We start from the raw sequence: 22,145 nt of genomic DNA, 5'->3' as shown, positions 1-22,145 counted from the left end.
AGAGAGGAAGAAGTGTTACTTTGCAGCCCCAATTATAAAGATGAGTTTCACAGTTCTGAGAAGCAAGGAGATGCCATGCCATTTACATTTTTCTAAAGGGGACGGGGAGGGAAGTGCATAACATAAAATTACAGTGATTACTGATTTTCTACTCCTTGCCGTCAGAGAACCTCATGCTTACTATGGGAAATAAGCTGTGTCCTACAGGTTCTGACTGTGGAAACAGAGCTGTTAAAGGCACAATACCCCTGTTTTTCACAATGCCAACCTTAAACCAATGCACAGGCTGACACCCTGTACCTACTTAACCTGGGAGTGGGCCCCATTAAACACAAAGAGCCTTACATCTTAAGTAGACATGTATACCATTATTCTGGAAAGTTAACAATGCAGTGAATTCCTACTGAGCGCTTAGATATCAGTTCCTGCACAGCAGCAGACATGCCTAAGCCACTTTGCAGAGTTTTCACAATCTGCATTTGCCATTTGGGGAGGCGATTCTGTAACACACACACACACACACACACACACACCCTTATTTTGTAGTACTACTTGCAGAAAATAACTTCTAGGAGCAGGAAGCAAGGAATATGCACAAAATGGGGGGCAGAAACAGAATCACTTCAGGACTCCAGGAATTCCAACTGCCTAGTGTCACTTGTCAATCACAGTGCTGACTTCACTCATTGGCTAAAAATACTGACAGGCAGGAGCAGCCAGGGGCAAAGTCCTGAGTTACTGCATTATTAGCAGCTGAGACATACCTTCTTCTCTCATCTGTACATATTTCTTCCTGGCCACGTATTTCCGCCACGCCTTCTGGATGGCCCGGGCATAGCCATCGTACTTCCGCTCCCGCATCTCTTCCAGCAAAAACAGCTGCAATAAAAAGAAAACCCATCAGCTCAGCAAGTGAGAGAGGGGAGGAAAGGATGAGAAGCGGAAGCCAAACAGGCACACCGCGTTGGGCAACAAATTGCTTACTTACTTTGCCAAACCTTTGTAAGGCATTCCAAATATAGGCCATCGTAAAACATCCATATGTAAAAATTTAAAATATATACAAATAAACAGCATGTAAAATATATATTGACAAGGATTTTCATTGGGACTTCTTCCCGCTAAATAGTGACATTCATCACTCTAAGAGATGCTATAGACAAAAACTCAGCCTCCCTTGCAGTTACTTCCAGGTTAATGTCAGACAGATAGAATCTGATATTTTTATTGTGATGTTAAGACTACCAAAAATAGGGGGATGGCATGAGTTTGCATAGCTGGTTGTTTAATGGACAGTAAAAAGAATATGTTCTACAGTATCTGGCACATTCAAAGAACAACTGCAATGTTTATCATTTGTGGGGAAGTTTAAATATCTGCCATTGACAAAAGCTGAGGGGAAAACGTTCAGTCGGGTTAACATAAAGGCCCTGTGTTGGACTGGAATTATTAATTTTGAGATATAAGTGACCCTGTTATCTGTATTTAAACCATAGAACCTAGGGGAGCAAATTATATTTACAGCTGACTCAATATTTTGTTTTTCAACATCCCTTAATCTGGTTTTAATATTGTGATAAATAATTGCTCACTTGAATTTTACAAGAGTTCCAATATCCAGTGTCAATATAGTGGAACCTTGGTTCTCAAACTTAATCCATTCCGGGAGTCCGTTTGACTCCCGAAACTGTTTGGAAACCAAGGTGCAGCTTCTGATTGGCTGCAGAAGCTTCCTGCACTCAAGCGGAAGCCGCGTCGGATGTTCGGCTTCCGAAAAACGTTCACAAACCGGAACACTTACTTCTGGGTTTCCGGCGTTCGGGAGCCAAGCCGTCTGGAAACCCAAGGTACCACTGTACCAATAGATTTAATTTTGCTATGTAAGAGTTGGAACCAACTGGATTCATAAGAGTCCTTAAGTAAGTCAGAAAGCAGACTCGAAGGTTGGCAAGGAAAATGGCAACGCAACCAGTATTTTCTAGTGCTGGACCACGCCCAATCGCCCAATAATCCATCGTGTGTTTACCTAGTTCTGCACACATCGTCTCATACTTGATTGAACTTGGGAGCCCCAGGATACATCTCAAGAAACCTGTGTATCTTATCTAAATCACTATTATATGCTTGTATCCATATTGGGATCCCAAAAAACAGCTGGGATGACACTTTAGCTTGATAAATCTGAATAGCAACTGATATACATTGGTTACCTTTCTCAAAAGAAAACCGAGCTACTGCTGAGGAGGTACACTTTGCCTGTTTTATAGCACTTGTGTGATGGTTTGACCAACCATCTGGAATAAAATTCTGAGATATCTGTGCATTTTTACTAGCTGGATTCCTTGTCCTCTTATTTTCCATTTCTCTAATTTTCCCAGAATTGTTCTCTTCTCATATTTTATTGAAAATTTATTGGTTTCACAATAGGAAATCAGGGAGAGTAAAAGACGTTCCAGACCTACCCCCGTCAGTGATAATAAGGCTGCACCACCCACATACAGTAGCAGTGCAACTGGGTTTTGATTGATTTGGGGGGCATGTGATTCTATTTTTTTAATGTGCTCTGGAAGATCTGATAAAAAATAAATTAAAAAGAAAAGGGGCAAGAATACACCCTTGTTTTACACCTTTCATATTAGGGATGTTGGAAGAGAGGGGACCTTTGGCATTGAGTTTGATTTGGCAGATGCTAAAAGCATATAAATTCTGTATTAGGATCAGCAAGCGTTAATCAACTCCCAACTCTACAAGCTTCCTCCACAATATCACACAATCAACTGAATCAAAGGCACCATGAAAATCTATGAAAGCTGCATAAATTTTGGAATGATTTTGAAGTCTATATTTTTCAACCAAATGTATGAGACAATGGTCTAAGATAGAGTAGCCTTTGGAAAAACCTATTTGTTCTTTCCCTGGCAAGTTTAGATTTTTCATCCTGGTAACTAATCTAAGTAAAAGGTGCTTGCACATCAAGGCCCCACCCCCCCTCCTTTGATGAATAAAACACGTGGACACCAGTATTTTCGGTTAATGGGTGAAAAAAGGCCACAACTTTATTGGTTACAGAATGTGAGTTGTATTGGCCTTAGGCACTGGACCCGAAATGACTATACCTGACTCAGCCCACCGTGCAGGAAGTCTCACAAGGGTTAACCACCTGTAGGGGGTTCTAGTTTGGTATGGTTATCTTTGAAATTTGGCGCCATTTTCTTTTAAGTTGAAGACATACATCGTTGAACCAGGGACCAGTTCTGTTTTTAAGTGCCGTGACTTTTGGTGGAGTGTTAAGCTCTTCAAATGTTTTGAAGATTTCACTATATACTTCCAGAATGTCACTATGAGAATTGATAGAGAGAACCTGGTTTCTAAAATCACCTGTGAGTTTTTGCCCCACTACTACACTCATTTCCTGGGACCATTTTAGTTGGGTCATTTGCTCGTATTGACAAAATTTTGTGTTGTTACGATTGGTTATTTCTAAATCAAAGTTTAAATTTATAGACATCAACAATGGTTGGTGATCGCTTTCGGTGCGTGTCCCAATTCTAAAGTCCATTATCAGATTTACAGTGTCACAAGGGACACTATAATGACACTACCATGGGGGGGGAGTATGTAAATCCCCCATTTCTATCCCCATCTAGTGAGCCATTCACAATTATTACACAAGCATATACCTTCCCTGTTTATAACCTTGTCTCTAGAGAATCATTTTCACTGAATGTGCGATATCATTGGTGGTATTCCAATTTAAAATGCTACTTAATTGTTCATTGTCAATTCCCACCCTAGCATTAAAATCGTCCGCTATTGTTAATGAGGCATTTGGGTGTTGCAAACACCTCATTAACAAATTGCATACTGAAGTTGACTTTCAGTGGGTGCCACCCACTTGGATCAACAGACAGAACCGCCAAAAATATGTGGTAAAAGGTAAAGGGACCCCTGACCATTAGGTCCAGTCGTGGCCGACTCTGGGGTTGCGGCGCTCATCTCGCTTTATTGGCCAAGGGAGCCAGCGTCCAGCTTCTGGGTCATGTGGCCAGCATGACTAAGCTGCTTCTGGTGAAACAGAGCAGCACACGGAAACGCCGTTTACCTTCCCACCGGAGCGGTACCTATTTATCTACTTGCACTTTGATGTGCTTTTGAACTGCTAGGTTGGCAGGAGCAGGGACCGAGCAACGGGAGCTCACCCTGTCGAAGGGATTTGAACTGCCGACCTTCTGATCAGCAAGTCCTAGGCTCTGTGGTTTAACCCACAGCGCCACCCGTGTCCCATGTGGAGTGTGCCACAAATATGCCACTGGCACAAATAGGTCAGTGTGTGTCAGTTTCCCCTGCTTTAAAGGTAGAAATTCCAGCACTGCAAGAAAAGCCCAGGTGTGGGAAATGTGAAATGATTCAAGAAGTCCTGCAGGCAGACAATGCAGAGATTCACCTTCCTCCAAGACATGTATGTCTCCAATCAACCAGCAGCAGATGAAAGGAGGCTATTTTTGGAAACAAGGAGCAGTTCATCTTAAAGTCAAAAGGGGATCTGGCCTATCTCACACATTTCACATCTGCTTTCAGGCAGACGACGGGAGAGAGACAGCAGCGCATGATGGCTGCTGACAAGGGATTTAGCAGCATCTGCTTGACGTTCTGATTGCTGGAGTCTTGGCACAGAGTTCCCTGCGCACAGAGAGGAAAGCAATGCAGAGATACAATGCTGAGATCTTTCAGGGTGCCCTGGACAGGGCTGAGTCCTGCAACCCTTCAGAAATGCACTCCTAACCCTGCACACTCCTCAGCTCCCTGGGCTGTTGCCAAGAGCCCCTGGCTTCCAAGGTGTGCGGCACGATCCTCCAGTCTGGCCAGATTTTTTGCTGGGGTGGGAGCGATATATGAAACTGGTTCATGCCAAGTCAGGCTTCTGGCCCATCTATCCTGCTCTGGTGAGCAGGCAGCTCTCCAGAGCCTCAGGCAGAGAAGAGGACTTTCCCATCACCTGCAACCTGACTCTCTTGAAGTGGAGGTTCCTGAGGTTGAACACAAACCTGCACACAGAGCAGGTGCAGTGGGATTTTTAAATTGACAGCCTCTCTAGTCCTCCTTGCCTAGCTGGCAAGATTCCACCAGGGTTCAATCCTGCCACTCCAGGACTGCAGTAGCTCAGTAGAGCAGGAAGGGACAACCCCAGCATCCACATGCATAGATAATTTTATTTGTATGCTGCCTTTCCATAGTTCAAGCCATTCTCAAGGTGGCTTACTTAACAACATGGAAAAATACGTAACTACAAGGTAAAAAAGGTAAAATAAATAAAACATTTAAAAATGTACAACCAAACTGAACCATTTCCACATAAATCACAAGGAGATTTATAATAAATATACAAAAAGCCAACAACAGCAACCACCCCAACAAAAACCCTCTGTTCAGCAGCCTCAGCTTTTGTAGCTGGAGTCAGTCAGGCCCGACCCTCCCAAGGCAGGTGGGGAAAGGCCTGCAAGGTAAGGAAGCAGATCTTCCAGGATTCACATCCCCGAGTCTGTGACTATCCATTCTTTCTGCTTACATGACAACACAGCTGACAAAGCAAAGGATGGTGCCACAACTCCACCAAGTTCTTCTGGTGTCTGAAGTGGGATGGTGCCCATTGCCTGCCCACTAATTAGCATGTGGCATAATCCACTGGGATGTTTTCCTCCACAAGCTCCATGGAAGTGAACAGGAGTTGTGGAACAGCTGGCGTCATTTGCCCCCTCTGGGTCTGATCCTTCTGCCTCCAAAAACAGCAGCCTTCACCAGCCTGAAGCCCTTCAGATATTTTGGACTACAACTCTCATCTGCTGTGGTCTTAGCAAAGTCTGTTCTCGAGTTTCTACATGTGTCCTCACACATATGTAAAGAGCTTACAGTTTTCAGCATGCTGTGGCCAACCTTTCTCTCCTCAAATAATTAGCATGCCTCTCTGCCTTATTTTTTTTTAAAAAATGGAAAAGGGAGCTGGCAGAACAAGCTGCTCATAGCAACTTCACTTGCATGGCTGACTCCCAGAAAGTTGTACTAATTGCAGCACATCTATCAAAGCAGAGCAACCCATCAGATGTAATTAAAGTTTGCATCAGACACACTTCCTGTGCCCAGAAAGAAAAACCAGCATCCCTCTTTTTAAAAAAACATCTTAATGACTTGCAAGAGATTTCCAACGCAAACATATAAGAGAAGTTTTATAAAGAATGATCTTCTATTTCCTTCACTGTTCCTTCTTAAAAACACTTTATCTTGGTGCACCCAAGAGAGAGATGCAATTAGTACTACAGAAGGCCTAGGTCTGATCCATACTTAACCCAGTTGCCTTTAAACCCTGGTGGCAAACTGGGAACCATCTCCAGAAAATATGCACTCTCTCACTCAAGAAGAAGGCTGAGGCAGGTAGCTGCAGTTCACAGGGGAGCAGAAGTCCAGTCCTCTCAACACACACCCAAGAGGAAGCAAGGTCACAGCAGCAGTGGGATGCACCACCAGCCTATGCGCATTCAGGTGAATGACTGCATGGTGTCTACCTGCACCCAACTGTCTCAGCGGTGGGCTCTCCACTTCTGATTGGAAACTGTACATTCCTTCCAGGCTTCCTAAGTGTGTGGAGGGAGCCCCACAGGGACAGTTTACTCACCCCAGTTACGTTGCAAGAACATGGCTCATGAGACATCTACACTCGACCTGAATCAGATATTTCAATGGATGTCTACACCACCAATTTAAACTGGTTTAATTAACAGTCATCACCTATTGCCAGGGAACTCTATCAAATCTAGCTCTATAGGGTTGGGGTGAATCGTCCCCATCACTGAACTACAATTCTTAGGATTCTTTAGGGCAGGGCAGAGGATACTGCAAGGGTCCTCCAGATATAATAGAACTGCAACTCCCTTCATCCTTGACACTGGCTATGCTGGCAGGGGCTGATGGGAGTTGGAGTCCCAACAACATCTAGGAAAGGCTGCCTGTGTTACCAGGTGATGCACTGTACACCTACTCCCACCCACCCACCAAAGCACACACATACCACACACAAGCAGACATGCTGATCCCCTGCCCACCATTTTTTAGCCGACCTGTGCAGATCATCAGAAGAGTGAGACATTTCTCTCCTCATTGTGACACTAGCCTGGGAGAAGAGGTTTAAACCTCTCAGCCTAGTCCAGTGCCACGGTAGAGAGAAACACCACCTGCTTTCCTTTCTTCTGGTGAATCCTCTTCTGGAGAGCAGGTAACCTCCCCCAGCACTGAGGTGTCACAAAATGGAAAACAAAGGAGAAGAGGATGGCTTGATAAAGACTTGCAGTCCAGGAACAAGTGCAAATTCTATCCATTTGGTCTACACAACGCATTGCAGAACTGACAAGTGACCTCCCCTTTCCCCCTCCCCAATTCTACAGTTCTAGCAGGTTGTCTCACTCTTTGGAGTCAAGACTTTGCCCTTCTACTCACAGACTCTGGTGCCTTGATGAAGATTTTTGTTCTCCCAAGCTGATATTGGTCAGGATCCACATTGACAGAATGGAGGAGGTGGAGAACCCCCTGTTTTTCGTCCCCTTTCCAGGAAGGCCAGGTTGCTTTGGTCAGGATGGCGTACCTGCAGAAAAGCATAATCACCATCATCATAATCATCATTAACACCCTATCTGGCTTGGTTGCCCCATGGTTAAAAATAAAAGACAAACACTAATAAAATACCTCAAGGTCCACCTCTTCCTATACGAACTGACCCAGACCCTGAAATCATCACCTGAGATCCTTCTTCATGTGCCTCCTCCGCCTGGGGGGCAGTGCGGCAACACGAGGATGGGTCTTTTCTGTGGTGGCTCCCTGCTTGTGGAATGTGCTCCCCAGAACGGCTTGCCTGGCGCCTTTGTTACATATCTTTAGGTGCCAGGAAAAACATCCCGCTTCTCCCAGGCCTTTGGCTTATTAAACCATCTATGGGCTTTTAAACTGTTAGGGGCAGTTATTGTTTTTGTTTGTTACTATGTTTTGTATTTTTTGTTTTTATATTGTAAACTGTCCTGCGATCTTCAGATAAAGGGTGGTGTTTAAATTTTAATCATCATCATCATCTGATGATGATGAGATTCTGCCATTCCACTCAGTGATAGATTTCATCTATGGGCAATCCCAGGACAAATTAAAAATCAGTTGTTGGGATACACCAATTGAAATTCCTGCTCTCATATAAGCACCATCCAAAGCCACCCACACTTCAGTTTGTTCAAGAATGGATTAATGCAGTTCAAGGAATAGAAGAGTATTATTGTTATTCCAAAATCCACACTCGAGACTGACCAAAATGTCATAAAAGTGAGGTAAGTTTTCAAGTTCTCCAGAACTGTTCATCAGGCAAGATGTTACACAAAGGGGGGAGGGGGTTGTCGGGGGGGGTCAGGGAAGGAAAAACAAAAAGCAAAGAAGTACAGAACTTGGAAATTCCAAGATGGCGGTCAGCCTCTCCCTCCCAGGTGCTACAGAAATGTTCTACACCAAGGATTCTGGGATAATGAAGCAATTGAAGCACGAGAAATTAAAATCTGGCCTCTAACTCAGAACTACCCCACTGGAGTCAAGAGTTGGAACAGGCCCCAAAACCATGGAGAACTGTAATTGATCAGAGACAACATTGGGCTGACTTGGTATAAGGTATTTTCTTACATTTTCTAGCTTTTAAAATTTCTTCCCAAGGCATCATATCTAGCTGAAGAAAGATAATACATAAAAGTCAACATAGAGTTTGGATAATCACAGCTGTGTAGTCTAACATATTTACTGTCTTGTACCCTTACCATTCCTCCAGTATGATCAAGGCTGTTTACCTGGGGATTCCCTTATTGTATCCTAAGCCTTGTGGTGCATGTCAGGCAAAGAGAGAGATTGGAGAGAGAAGCTCAAGGTCACCAGGGAGCTTCACTGCTGGACTAAGATTTGTGTTCCCCCGACCCCTCCGCTACACCACCACAAGGCTCAGTTACAACAGGAAAACAACCTTGGAAATCATAATTAATATGTGAGCAAAGACAGGAGGGTCATGGACTCATCAAAACAAAACAAGGGCTGACCAAACAGTTTAGACAGCAAGATGTTGTCATTCAGTTGTCTCTCTGGCAGAGCACAAAGAGCATTGCCTGCTGCCTCAGGGGAGCCAATCTTGCAGTTCTGGTGTGGGATCCTTTTCCCACTTCCTCTCTCCCTCCCTGGCGCTTCTTTATTAAACCGCATCAGCTTCCATCCTCCCTTAGACATAGCAGAAATGTGGGGCATTTCCAGCTTGAAAGAATTTGCAGCACACACAAAATCAAAACAGAAGCAAAAGCAAGCCATTGTTACGAGAAAGCAGAGCAAGGGAGGAAGGAAGGAAGAAGAGCCCAGGAGGAGTTTTAGCAGCTAGGGCTGCAATGCCTGGACAACTTTAAAACATTTTGATAAACTAAAAGGGTCTCCTGGTTATAATTTATTTCTTTATAGTGATAAAAACTACAGATGGCAGAAGGACATCTTAGAAGGTGAAGGGGTGTGTGTGAGTGAGTGAGAGAAGGAGAATGCTCTGTGTATGATCTAGGATGTATGTTTGTATAATCTAAAATCAAAAGAAAGTATGCTTTATTTTCTTTAGAACAATTTCCCTAAAGTGTGAATTTAAATTACACATTTACATATATTGATTTAAATATGTATAAACCACACTTTCATATAACACACTGCAAAGTGACATACAACTCAAAAACGCAATGCAGGAGGTCCCTGAACAATCAACTGATTAACTAATGTAAACTTATATGATTAATCAACTAAGATTCCTTTCATCAGGCATCAGCTGTCATTTTTGTTACTCCATCACAGCGAAAACAGTACGGAGACTAAAGGTGAAGAAGACAAAGCTGCTGTTCCCTAAAGCAGTACGGCTCATTTGAAAAATGACATACCTTATTCCAGCCTTACCCAACCTGGGCTCCTCCAGACGTTTTGGACTACAACTCCCATGAGTCCTATCTAGTGGGCACCAGGTTGGGGAAGGCTTCCTTATTCCACCACAACACAAAATACAGTAGCAAGTTTCAAGCATGGTCAGTTTGAATGAGGTGCTGGGGGGGAGAGGACAAACACAGAAGGAAGACATCGACTGGGAAGCGTCACCAACAAAGCAGTTGCCAGGGCAGCTTTTGCAACTCTCTATTTATAAGGTGGTGCATTTTTAAGTATTTGTGCCATGTTAGTAATAATAATACTTTTTAAAAGGCAGGCAGCCTTGACACACAAGGGCAGGGGTAAGATGGGGGATGTGGTGCAAGAGCATTTCAGCTGCTCCTCAAATCTTAGGTCTGCTTTCAGAAACATTATTTTTTGATTTGTTGACAAGGAAACAAGAGCCCAAATTTAACACACCTGGGCTTCTTTAGGCCCCTATCTACTCTATGCAGTAATGGAGAGGAAAACTTGGGAATGTTTTTTTTGTGGAATGTGATCTTCCCTCCCATTTCAAAAGCTCCCTGAAGAGAAGAAAGCAACATAGAGGAATACCGTACCTCTGTAAGAATTTCTGGAACACTCGCCTATAGGCATAACCCGCTCGCCGCACTCGGATGTTTTCTTTGAGCCCAAGATATTCTACTTGGTGCTTTACCCTGCAGGGAAAGGGTCAGAAAACAAGCATGATTAGTTGACGAGGTAGGTGGGAATCAGCTTTCAAGTGTCTCTACAGAAGCTCTACATGGAGAACAACTCACGGTCCTTACAGTCACGGATTGAAGGGAAAGAAGCAGCAGTTTCTTTTTTTTAAAAGATATTTATTGAGATTTTCCACCTTAATACATTAAAAAATCAAAAAAGAAAAAACAAAGAAGTTAAAAACACATAAAGTTTACAATCCGTATTTTCAATAACATATTTCCCTGACTTCCCCACACCTCCCCTTCTTATATTCCAATTCAAATTGTTAATTCAACAAGTTCTTATCCCCAATTTTTGACCTTTTTATATTTAATTCATTTTAGAAAAACCAAATTTAACTTATAAACATCAATATTTGTACATCAGTGCTCATTCTTAAAACCTTTTTCTAAAGTTGACCCAAATTCCCTTCCACGAATTCCCCAATTTTCATACTAATAACAAAACAAAATAAAAAAACAATTATAATTGTACACCCTTTGGATTCCCAAACCCCACCCCACCCTTTCCCGGTTTCGATCCCCAACAAATGTCCATCAGTCTTAGTCTACTATCAGCCTGGAGACCTCACGTCCGAGGCTCTTAATTCTCTCTCAATTCCTCTCTGCCGGTTTTTTTGGTAGTCCTTAGTATTAAACACCAGATCTCGGAGAAGCTCTGTCCCAATAGGGTCCATGTTTCTTCCAGCCAGACCTCCATACTTAAAAGTGGAGCCCGAATCTTGTTTCTTACTCCTTTTAAGTCCAAATGTCCCGAAAGCTCCAACTTCCACCTTAATCAAATTTGTAATCCATAGGTCTTCAGATCTCCACATAAGGAGATCTCTCCATTCTTCAATCTCCAATTCAGACCAAATTTTCATCATCCAGTACTTATTTTCCTTTGTAACCATCATGTCAGGCCTCTGGCTCTCCTTTGTCATCTGCAACATTACATCTCCTCCTTCCTTTTCCTCAGAAACAACATATATCTCTTTCTCCACACTCTCAAATCTCTCAAGTTTCTCTTCTTGTCCAGCTGCATGAACTTCCTGAGTCAAATCCTTATCAAATTCAATGAATTTGTTTACTGTTAAGTCCAGAGTTGCAACATTGGTAGCCAAAACATCAATTTGGCCTTGTAACTTTCCCAAGAGAAGAAAAACTCTGTCCAATTTAGCTTGAATTTTTCCTCCTTCAGCCATTCTTGTAATGTCCCAAAACCCCCTCTAGAGGGATTTTGGTTACTTAATCTTCCTTCCGGTTCAAATCCAAAAATCAAGTTAGTTTGTATCAGTTCTTCCTTATTTTCAACAAAATATAACCAAATTGTAACAAATATATCCAGCAGAGACAGCAGAAACAAAGTTCTCTTTTTCCTTCTTGACAGCTAATTTGACAGCTGTCAAACTCTTCTATATCTCCTCAACAGGCTCTCTCGCGGATCACTCCCGGGTCCGGGGGGGGTGGCACTTCAGCTCTCAAAATTAGCTCTTATCCTCCAGTAAAATTACTTATACTGCCAAATCGTGAAATTAATGTCTTTTACCCAATAAAGAAGAAGAAGTTCTCTCGACCTTAGTTAACTAGTCCTTGCTTTAAATTATTTACAAGACCGGGAGACGGACTTCCTGTTTGCGCCTTCCCCGATCGTGCCTAATTCAAAAAAATTTTTTCTTTGCAAATCCAATTTCCGTACTACTCACGGGTTGTTGCTTTTAAAGTCCAATTGTTCACAAGAAGAAGTCAGCGCTCTCCGACCATGGCATGCGGCTTCACTCCGCAGGAGGAGCAGTCGACTCTCAGCACCACGCCGCTCGCCCCGTCCCCCGTTCCGAAGCCTTTAAAAAGGCTCCTTCGTGGGTCGGGGGGGCGCAAATGGTGCCCGTCGAGTCACCAGGTTCACAGGCTTCAGCGCCTGTGATTTCTGAGGGTCCCCGCGTCGCCGCAGCGGCAAGACCCAAATCCTGCGGAGCCGATTCCCTCCGGAGCTCGGAGGGAATCCGCCATTAGTCGATGGCGCTAACCTGGAAGTCCAAGAAGCAGCAGTTTCAAGTGACAGCAAAGCAGACCTAGCCTGGGTAACAGGAAAGGCTGCCGTTACCCAGGTTAGGGGTGGTTTTTCTCATGTGGATAGCTTGCTGCACTCGTTTGTAATGTTCAAAACAGATATTGGGACCTTCTTATCTTTCTTAGAGACTGAAAACAAGTGCCACCAGATAGCTCTTGTCTCTGGATGTTCCTAACATGCACTGCAAACTCCCTGTTCAGTCTTGACCCCAGTTATCTGGTCCTCCAAAATAAAGATGATAAAAGATAAACATGGTGACCTCCAGACATTGCCAGACATCAACTTCCAACAGCCCTGGCAGCCAGGAGAATGTAACATGCATGGATATGGGAAATGGAGGAGGGTTAAAGCATTGCCTCTTTCATTATGTAGTAATCTGAAGAAACTCAGTAAAATGTGTAAATAGCAAGAGGACCCCCCCCATGTGTGTCTGTGGGTATGATTTAAGTCAGGGGGAATCCAACTAATGTTGGCCTGAGTTAGTATACACAGCTGTCAAGATAAACTCTGGCTATGTTGCTGTGTTTGTGCTGGGAAAAAGATGCAGGGGACACATACCCCCGAACAACACTTTGGATTACAACAGTGGAGGATTATGCTGAAGGAAACTCTTGTGACATAACATGTTGCAATGTTTGCATGTGCAAGAAAGGCACAAATCGGCCAGTTGGAATTATATCCATGTCAGTTTTCGCAGAGTTAGTCAGATCATTGGTCCATGTAGCTCAGTATTGTCTACACTGACTGGCAGCAGTCCTCCACGGTTGCAGACAGGGATCTCTCCTGGCACCACTTGGGGATCCCACTGGAGAATTGGACCATGCAAAGCAGCTTGGTCATTGGACTAGGGTCCTTCCTTCAGAGTTGCATTCAACACTAGTCCTACTCAGAGAAGACCCATAGAAATCAATGCATCGTCGTCGTCTTCTTTGGCGATCACTCGTGGCCGAGTAAGATTGTCTTCCATGAATATTGTCTTAACCGTGTGTCCATAAGTGACTGTGGAGGCCAATTCTGGATCTGTACATCCTTCCACAGGGAATAGCACTGGCTACAGCCCTCTGAGTCATATTGAATCCACTTTTGGAAAGCAATATCTTCTAACGTAAGTAGCTTCAGGAACATCATTTATAGGAGAACAAATTTGTGTGGCAGCATTATTTCCTTGATTTTAAGTTAACAAATTCCACATTTCAAGAATACGAACATTTGAATATTAACAAAAAATAAAGAACTTTCCATCCCAGGTCAGCAGTAAGCAAACTTTTGTTTCAGGCTTTCATAAGAATAATTAAGTTCTTTAGTTCTGAACCAAGCCAGACCTATAATTTTGCTAGTCTACCTCGTAAAAATATGAAAATGGTGTGTGTGCTTTAAAAATAACAGTTTCCCCCAGAATTACAATAATGCTTCTCATTAGCTTGATACCCAGACACTGACCTGAAAGGCTTTGGCTCTGAGAGAGACAATTCTTCAGAACTGCCTTTTCCCAAAACCTTTTTTTAACAGTCTTAAATGTTCTTTGTAGCTTGAGACTGATTGGCATTGGTGAAGCAGTAAGAAACAAGGACTAACTTTGCCCCCCCCCCCCCATTGCATTATTCCATATGTCAGCAGGCGGGAATCTATAAACAGGAAAATATACTTTGGCTGATCAGCTCTTTTTATGGCTACTCCACCAGAAGGCTTTGGAAGGGGAACAAGATTCTGGACTCCAGTTCTCCGAACATAACAGTAAAGTGAACAATTTATTTTCCTCCCCTCTCCCCTCCCCACTCCCAACTGGTGGAGGAACAGCAAACTTGTATGATGGGATGGGGGCAGAACAACTGTAATGGAAGGCATTTTTCAAAATTTGAAAAAACTAGAGGGCTGTGCTAGTTGCAACATGGAGATTTAGAATTGGTTTTAGAGATTTAATCACTTTCTACATCACCCCAACTACATTCTTCACTGGTTTTGTGCAGTGAAAAATGCAAAAGGAATGTCTTGATTTTAGAAAAAAAAGCTACACACCCTAACTGGCAACGCATCTTGTACTTAGACAGCTTTTTTAAAAGTTCAGCTTGGAAAAGAATTCTCCAAGTTGGTAACACTGCAGTCTGGAAAAATAGCAAAATACAGTATGGGAATAAAATTAGGAAAAATATATTAGGTTTGAGGATAACCAATTTCTTAAATATTAATTGGAAAAAATAAGGATTTGACAAGCTTGCTGAAAAAGTGTTCTGAGTTTTGCTTTGCATGCCATTTAAAGATACATGTTTGTGGATCAAATGTGCTTCTTTAAGTGGCCCTAGGTCCTGCCCCTTCCCCAGGCTACTTCTCACATCAGCCCTGCTCCAGAAACGCCTCAAGTACTTTTGTGCTTGCCTGGAATCTGTGACAATCCTCAGTGCTTGCTTGACTTGATGGAAGGAGGATAGAATACCCTGTTTGTTTGTGTGTGCGCATGCACATGTTTATGTACCTATCTACACCCACCCACCCACCCACTCCTCCTGACTACTGTATGGTTGGAGTGTAGTCTACAAAGGTAAGAGTCACATCTAATGCTCCACCCACTTTCCCCTTTGATCCCATCCACTGTTGCTTCTGGCTCAACTCAGAAGGCTAAGGCCCTAAGAAGAGCCCAGCTGGATCCTGCCAATGGCCCATCCAGCATCTGTACCTTACAGTGGCCAGCCAGATGCTTGGGGGAAACCCGTGAGCAGGAGTTGAGCACAAGAGCACTCTCCCTTCCTGCAGTTTCCAGCAACTGGTATTCAGAGGCCTATGACAGTATTGCCTACAAGGAAATACACAGTCCTCCTTTAGACTGACCAGAACATTTATGTAACTCCTGCCCACCCTAGCCACCATTAACACTTGGTTGCAAAAGTGCATTCAAAATAATGTACAGTGGTACCACGATTCTCGAACGTAATCCATTCTGGAAGACCATTCGAGTTCCGAAACATTTGAAAATGGAGGTGCAAAGGGCTGTCTGCAAATTCAGTCAAGAAAATTGAAAAACAAGAAGCGGAAGCCGTTTGACCTCAGAGGCACTTTCAAAAATGGAAGCATTTACTCCCAGGTTTTCGGCATTCAGGTTCTGAAACGTTAGTCAATGGAGACATTCAAGAACTGAGGTACCGCTGTATTTATAATTTCTTCCTATATACATAAAAATGTAGATGACAGAATGGCAGGTAGGACAGAGAGCAAGGAGTGCAAGTGGCCGGCAGCCCAGATGAGCTGCTTAACCGAGGAGGAGGAGGATGAGGAGGAGGCACTTGTCTGAAGAACCCCCTTCCCCCTTTAAAAGAGGCTAGGCTGAGCTGTGAGTGAAGGGGCTTGGGGCAAGCTTTGGGGAGAGCGGTGGGCAGAGCAGTGGGGGATAGCTGAGGAGGTAGGTGAGGTGTAAAGGGAACAAGTCATGGGGGAAGGCCTATAAAGCCAGAACAAAACGTATTTGCATTTGTCTTGCCTGCCTGCTGTTTCTCCATGGGTGGTCTCTGCTGTGGTCTCAATTAACAGGCAACCTACATCTGTAGATGATTCTACTCTTGCTCATGAAGCCACACATCAAGTATGCTATATGCCACGGAAGTGACTCTTTCGCCATCTTGGGCATAATGCAGAGAACAATCTAATATGCATTAGCAGTGGGAACTGTCTCCTCTATACCTGCTTTCCTCCCAGTCTCGAGGCTTTTTTGTTTCATTCGGCTTGATGCAACGGATGTAGTGGGGCGTGCATTTCATCAGGGTGCCAACAAGGTCATTGGCTTGTTTCTGCAAATAAATAATAATAATAATAATAATAATAATAATAATAATAGCATATTTAGATACTAGCTGCTGCTTAGAACTGCTACCAATAATAATTTTGCTCCTTTTTATTTTTTAATTAGATGGTAATTTCACTATATCAGAAACAGGATCCCAAGAGAATTTACTGAAGCCAGAAACTAATGCACTGTAAGCGATAATGTTACTGACCTTGCTCTCTGAGAAAAGAAGGATGTCTGATTTGTAACAGCAGTCTCTCCTGAAACCGCCCTTCAGAAGAACTATTGCTGCATGGGCAATCTTCCCGCCAAGATCAACAGGTTCCAAGAATCCCTTCACACTGGTATACAGTTTGCCTGGCACGGCTGAGGGTCAGGGACCAACAGGGAGAGGGTGTTTGAGGGGGAAGCCACAGTAAGAGCCTTCCTCCCACACAGATGAAGATGGGTGGCAATGCTGACTGGTTTCCCCTACCATCCAATGCAAGTGTCAGGAGTGTTGATAGGAGTGGGCTCAAAATCTTTTCCTAGGTGCCCAAGTGCTTTGGAGGAAATAATGAACTACGGGGGAATTGAATGAGGGTGGGGGATTCTGGGTTACTTGGCAGGATGTTAATTGGGGGAAATGAATTAATTCCAGATGACTTTATCTAGAGATGATTGGGAGGGGTGTTGATGAAAGGAGACAACTGAAGGGAAAATGAATTGATTTGGAGAAGGATCTATGTGGAAGAAAATGAACTGGAGAGGAACATTTTGGGGGGACAAATTAACAGACAAATTTATTATTTGGATGGGAAATTAGTTCACTTGCCTTATTTGACTTTCAAATGTGTATCTGCACATATAAATGAGCACAGGCAAATCTGTGTCTATGGAACCCATGCCCTGAAACTTTCCAGTACCTATCAACAACTTCCACATAACACTTCCAAGTGTGCAATTGTAGGACAGGACTCTCAGAAAACTGGAGCGCACCTTGATTTTGCTACCAGCTGTCGTGGGTCGGCCTTTCTTGTCAGCTTGGAGATTCTCAGGAAACAGAGCCTTTATAAAAGGCCTAGGAGAGGAAAAATAAGACACAGGTCAGCACATAGTGATAATACAAAAGACCAAGAGGCTGATGGAAAAGCAGGTGGATATATGATCATTTCCTCCATCAGTCAGTTGGGCCATCCTGACCTGTTTGTTTCATAAAAATTATACACCACTTGATTATAAAAATAAGCAAACTTCAAAGTGGTTTGCAAAAAGAATAAAACAATAAAATTATCAGGAAAAAACGGTTTAAAAACTATTCAAAACAAATAAAATAAAAACAGATTAAAACATACACCAGCATTTTACGTGTCTGGGTAGACTAGTCTAAACAAAAATGTTTTTAGTAGGCACTGAAAGGAGCACAGCTCCACAGGGAGGGAGTTCCTAAGTGTGGGTGCTGCCATACTAGAAGACCAATTTCTTACAAACTCAGGACAAATACCATGTGGCACCTGCAACAGTGCCAGTTCTGCAGATCAACGTGGTCAGAAGGGGGCATGTGGGATAAGGTGATCTCGCAGGGTAAACTGATCCCAAGTTGAAGAGCTTTATATACTAATAGTAACACCATGAACCTGGTCCAATAGCAAAGGGGAAACCACTGGAGATCTCTAACACAGGGGATTTATGGTGACAAGGTCTCACTCCTCTTAATAATATTATATTAGGTGCTATTAAAACAAAAGCAGTCCTCTGATTATGGCTTTAATGTCCAACAGAGTAATCTCCTGACAGGAACCAAGGGATGCTGCAGATGTTCCTCAAGTTCCAGATTGAACCTTCTTTCGTTGAAGAGAAATTGCCTATTTCTGAATCCTGATTCAAGATGACATTATTCCAAGCAGCATTTTTCATATTTAAGAAATAGCCCAGATCTTTATTAAATGTTAGAAATTAAGCACTGTGTCAGGCCTGGTCGTTGTCCTCTTCAGATCACCACACAAATGCTTCTTGTTCTTTTATAAAACTTTTTATTGCGTATTAACAAAACATTCTTATAAACGGTTCTTAACTATTATTCCTCAGAGTCACTTCTTTCAGATACCTTCTGAGCTCTGCTTCTCCGTGACCAGCCACCCTCAAAATGGCGAAGGCGCCCTTCCCTTCGCTTGCCCGCTCTTTTTTCTAACCTCCTGGCTAGAGCTGGCCTGTATCTCCCCTCCTCCCAATCTGAGCTAGAACTGAACCCTTGCCTTTCCTGGGAACAGCCGGTCCCTCCCTGTTGTTCTTGTTGCTCTCTTCTGTTAGCTTCACTGCTCTCCTTCCCCCCTTGGGGAAAGCTTTCTCCCTCTGGGAAACTGAAATCTTCTAACTCTAACTCTTCCCTGACACACTGCTTATACCATCAAAAGTTAGTTCCAAGTGGTCACTTTCCCTATTTTGGAATTCCTGGGCTGTTATATGGAAGCAATTAATTCTCCTCCTGTCTAGCCAGAAGAGTGCAGTGTAAGGTTATCTCAGCCTTCGCTAACCTGGGGCCCTCCATCTGTGTTCTGCTACAACTTTCATCAGCACCAGCAAGCATGGTCATGATGCTGAGGCTCTTGGGCAGTACAGCCCAAAGCACCTGGAGGGCACCAAGTTGGTGAAGGCTGGTATCTGAGCCGTTACCTGGATTACTCTATGTTATTAAATTTAGAGCAGGCAAGCGGAAACTGTACCCAAAAGCACAGATGGGGAGAGATTGGGGGAGAAGGGTGAAATACGAACTGTTACATCCGGGACACATGTGCAATGACCACCCTAAATGGGAGGAAACATGTCTCACGTACTGTTCACTGCTTTGCATGAGTTCAATCAGGTCCATGAAAAGAACATCCCGGTTCCTCTCACAGAAGCCATCCATGTCGTAGGACACCTGGGGAAAGGAGTGAGCTTTTATTCCATTTGCAAGGGATATGGCAGTTAAGTGCACTTCACTTACAGAAAATAGTTCTTGTAATTCCCAATGCACTTTTGGAAAATGATGCAATCTGTTAAGGCACAATCTGGAGAAATTAGGGGGCTAAATGCATGCTCTCTCTTAAAATCAGCTGATGCTGCTTGCTTTGGAAAGGGAGAGATTGAGAGCACAGAAGATCCAGGGAGAGGCTGGATATTTTCCTGTTCTGTTTCCCTGCTCCAAACCCTACACATTCTTACCCAGGAACCTTTCCCCATGCAGGGTTAAAACAAATGTTACCTGGCAATAAAAATGTAAACAAGTCTTTTAAAATGGGCCAGGGGAAGCCTGTTTACTGACACTGAGGATATGACAGCACCATGCCAAGGGGTCCCCCACCCTGGCTGCTCCCCACAACCTTGCATGGTATATGCTAGCCAAATCAAGTCTCAGGTCAGTCAGAAATTGAATCAGCATTTTGAGAGTCACCTTTCCAGCATAATGGTGTATGATGAATCCCTGGTTCCAGCTGTTGAAGTGCTCGTGAGTCCCAATCTGCATCTGGAGCTTTTGCAGCAGGGTCTGGTCGGCCCCTTCACCCACAGCGTGCATCGTGGCACATACATCATCCAGGATGCTCATGATGCCCGGAGGATTCTGGTGTACCAAGAAGAAACAGGTGGTGTACAAACCTCTCTCCAGTAAAACCTTCGAGGCTTCTTGCCCCTATCCCTAGGCCAGGCACTCAAGGTGCTTAACTGGATTTTAGTCATTTTTAAACAAATAAGGTCACTTGGTGCTTTTTGACAGAAAGGGTATCTATATATACAATAAATAAATGTCACCTCAGCTTTTAGTACCCTCCCCAAACACCTATAGATCAAAGGCTCAGGGCAGTGATGAGCACACACACTGCTACTGCACTTCAGAAAACTTCTGTTTATTCACACTTATTGACCCTTCTTTGATCCAGTCATGTTTACCAGAATGTCCCCCTGTGAATCCTGCACAAAACAGAAGGAGATTTGGGTACAATTAAGACAAGGTGATGCTTGTTCAGATACCCTGAGGTGCCATAAATTAGGACCTCACTTTCAATTTTTCTTTGTAGAATTTTAAAGAAAAGGATTGTTTCCAACTGGTCAGAGACTAAGCCAATCAGCTACCAGTGAAGTTTGTGGGGTTGGCTGGTTTCTGCAGGAGGTGTGGTTGCTCCTCCTGGCATCCATTCGTGTTTAGTTCTCAAAAGTGGAATTAGCATGGATTTTTTCCCAGTTTTCTCCATGTGTCCTAGGACTATCATTGTGGCCCACTGGGAGCTATCCAACCAGAAGCTGTTGAATGTGCAGAGACAGGCCAAGGTAGACTGAGGGAGCACCCACTTTGCATGCATAACGTCCCAGGTTCAATCCCCGACAGAGACAGGTGTCCCTTCTCTCTGCATGAGACCTGGGAGGCCCTCAGGACACATACCACTTTATTTTCTATGAGGTCACACACAATTTTATTGTTGAAGTAATCTATGGGTGTCCAGCGTATTCCTTCTTGCACATATTCCTCCTGTAGTACAGAAATAAGAGCTTAGAAACAGACATACAGAGATTCAGGTGCATATTTTGGACATTTTGGACACAAAACTCTGCAGTATCAAAATGTCTGTGAAACAGATCCAATAGGAAGTAGCATCTAAAGCAATGAATGTCCAGCCAGCTTTTGACATTAGCAATATTGAAAGCAACACGATGGCCAGAAACAATTACAGTATAGAAAACTTTATGGAATAATGCAAAACATCAAAACTATCAAACTGAAGTTCAGAGTTGGACATCAGAATTGGACATTTGCTGATTATACAAAGCTTTACAAGCTTGATCTCCGCTGGGTAAAGTCTGGCACCTTGACTTATTCAAGGAATTTCAGAGACTTCAGTTTGATAGTTTTGATGGAAGATGGACCTCCCTCTGGAGGTGCTGGACTCTCCATCCTTAGAGGTTTCTAAGCAGAGGTTGGATGGCTATCGGTCATGGATGCTTTAGCTGAGTTTCCTACATCGCAGGGGGTTGCACCAGAAAGGTGATTCTATGTTTTTCTGCTTCAACAATATGTCATTATGTTCCTATCATTTTATGTAATTATAAAAATTATGTAATTATAAAAATTATGAGTAAAACCAGTTCTATTTGCAAACAAAACATTTAAATAGCTACCTTTCTACTGGTACGGGGGGGGGGCAAAGCTGGGAGTTTTGTTAGGGGGAAGGCTTTGGGCGGAGCAGAACCTCACATTTGTATTGATTTTTACTTATTTGGGGGGCAGCTGCTCCCCTGCCCCCCTTGGCTACACCCATGGGGGGCCACAGGAAGGAAACAAGGTTGGAAGGGGGCCACGACCGGAAAAAGGTTGGGAAACACTGCATTAGGGCTTCTGCTCCAGAGATAGCTACAGAGAATTTATTCACTGACAGCAGCTTGTCACATTTTTGTGCTGTAGAAGCAGCACCTGTAGAAACTGTCTCATTTACAAAACTCCCAAAGTGCCAGGTGTCAAAAAGCTGCCTGTTCCCTATGGGAAAGACCCAGTTTTGAATATACAGGGCCAGATTGAGCTAAAGAGCTCCACTAGCAGAAGCCAGTGCAAAGGCGTCTGCACTAATGCAATGGGGCTTCCCCCTCTTCTCCCCACCCACTC

The 22,145-nt window shown here is 43.5% G+C and overlaps 1 protein-coding gene across 1 annotated transcript in view; it reads right to left on the bottom strand.

Annotated features, from left to right (window-relative positions):
- Positions 1 to 22,145, bottom strand: part of MYO1E (myosin IE) — a 102,123-nt gene that overhangs the window by 12,385 nt on the left and 67,593 nt on the right. The window contains exons 13-20 of the mRNA XM_053364261.1: positions 20,931 to 21,017; positions 19,947 to 20,114; positions 19,348 to 19,433; positions 17,513 to 17,594; positions 16,432 to 16,538; positions 10,569 to 10,667; positions 7,486 to 7,630; positions 765 to 879 (exon numbers count right to left, since the gene is read on the bottom strand). Coding sequence (XP_053220236.1) covers positions 765 to 879; positions 7,486 to 7,630; positions 10,569 to 10,667; positions 16,432 to 16,538; positions 17,513 to 17,594; positions 19,348 to 19,433; positions 19,947 to 20,114; positions 20,931 to 21,017 — 889 coding nt within the window. The remainder of the gene's footprint in view (positions 1 to 764; positions 880 to 7,485; positions 7,631 to 10,568; positions 10,668 to 16,431; positions 16,539 to 17,512; positions 17,595 to 19,347; positions 19,434 to 19,946; positions 20,115 to 20,930; positions 21,018 to 22,145) is intronic.

The sequence above is a fragment of the Podarcis raffonei genome, chromosome 14 (assembly GCF_027172205.1).
Source record: "Podarcis raffonei isolate rPodRaf1 chromosome 14, rPodRaf1.pri, whole genome shotgun sequence".
Taxonomy (NCBI): domain Eukaryota; kingdom Metazoa; phylum Chordata; class Lepidosauria; order Squamata; family Lacertidae; genus Podarcis; species Podarcis raffonei.
The sequence above is the reverse complement of the archived record's forward strand: the minus strand, read 5'-3'. Positions and strand labels throughout refer to the sequence as shown.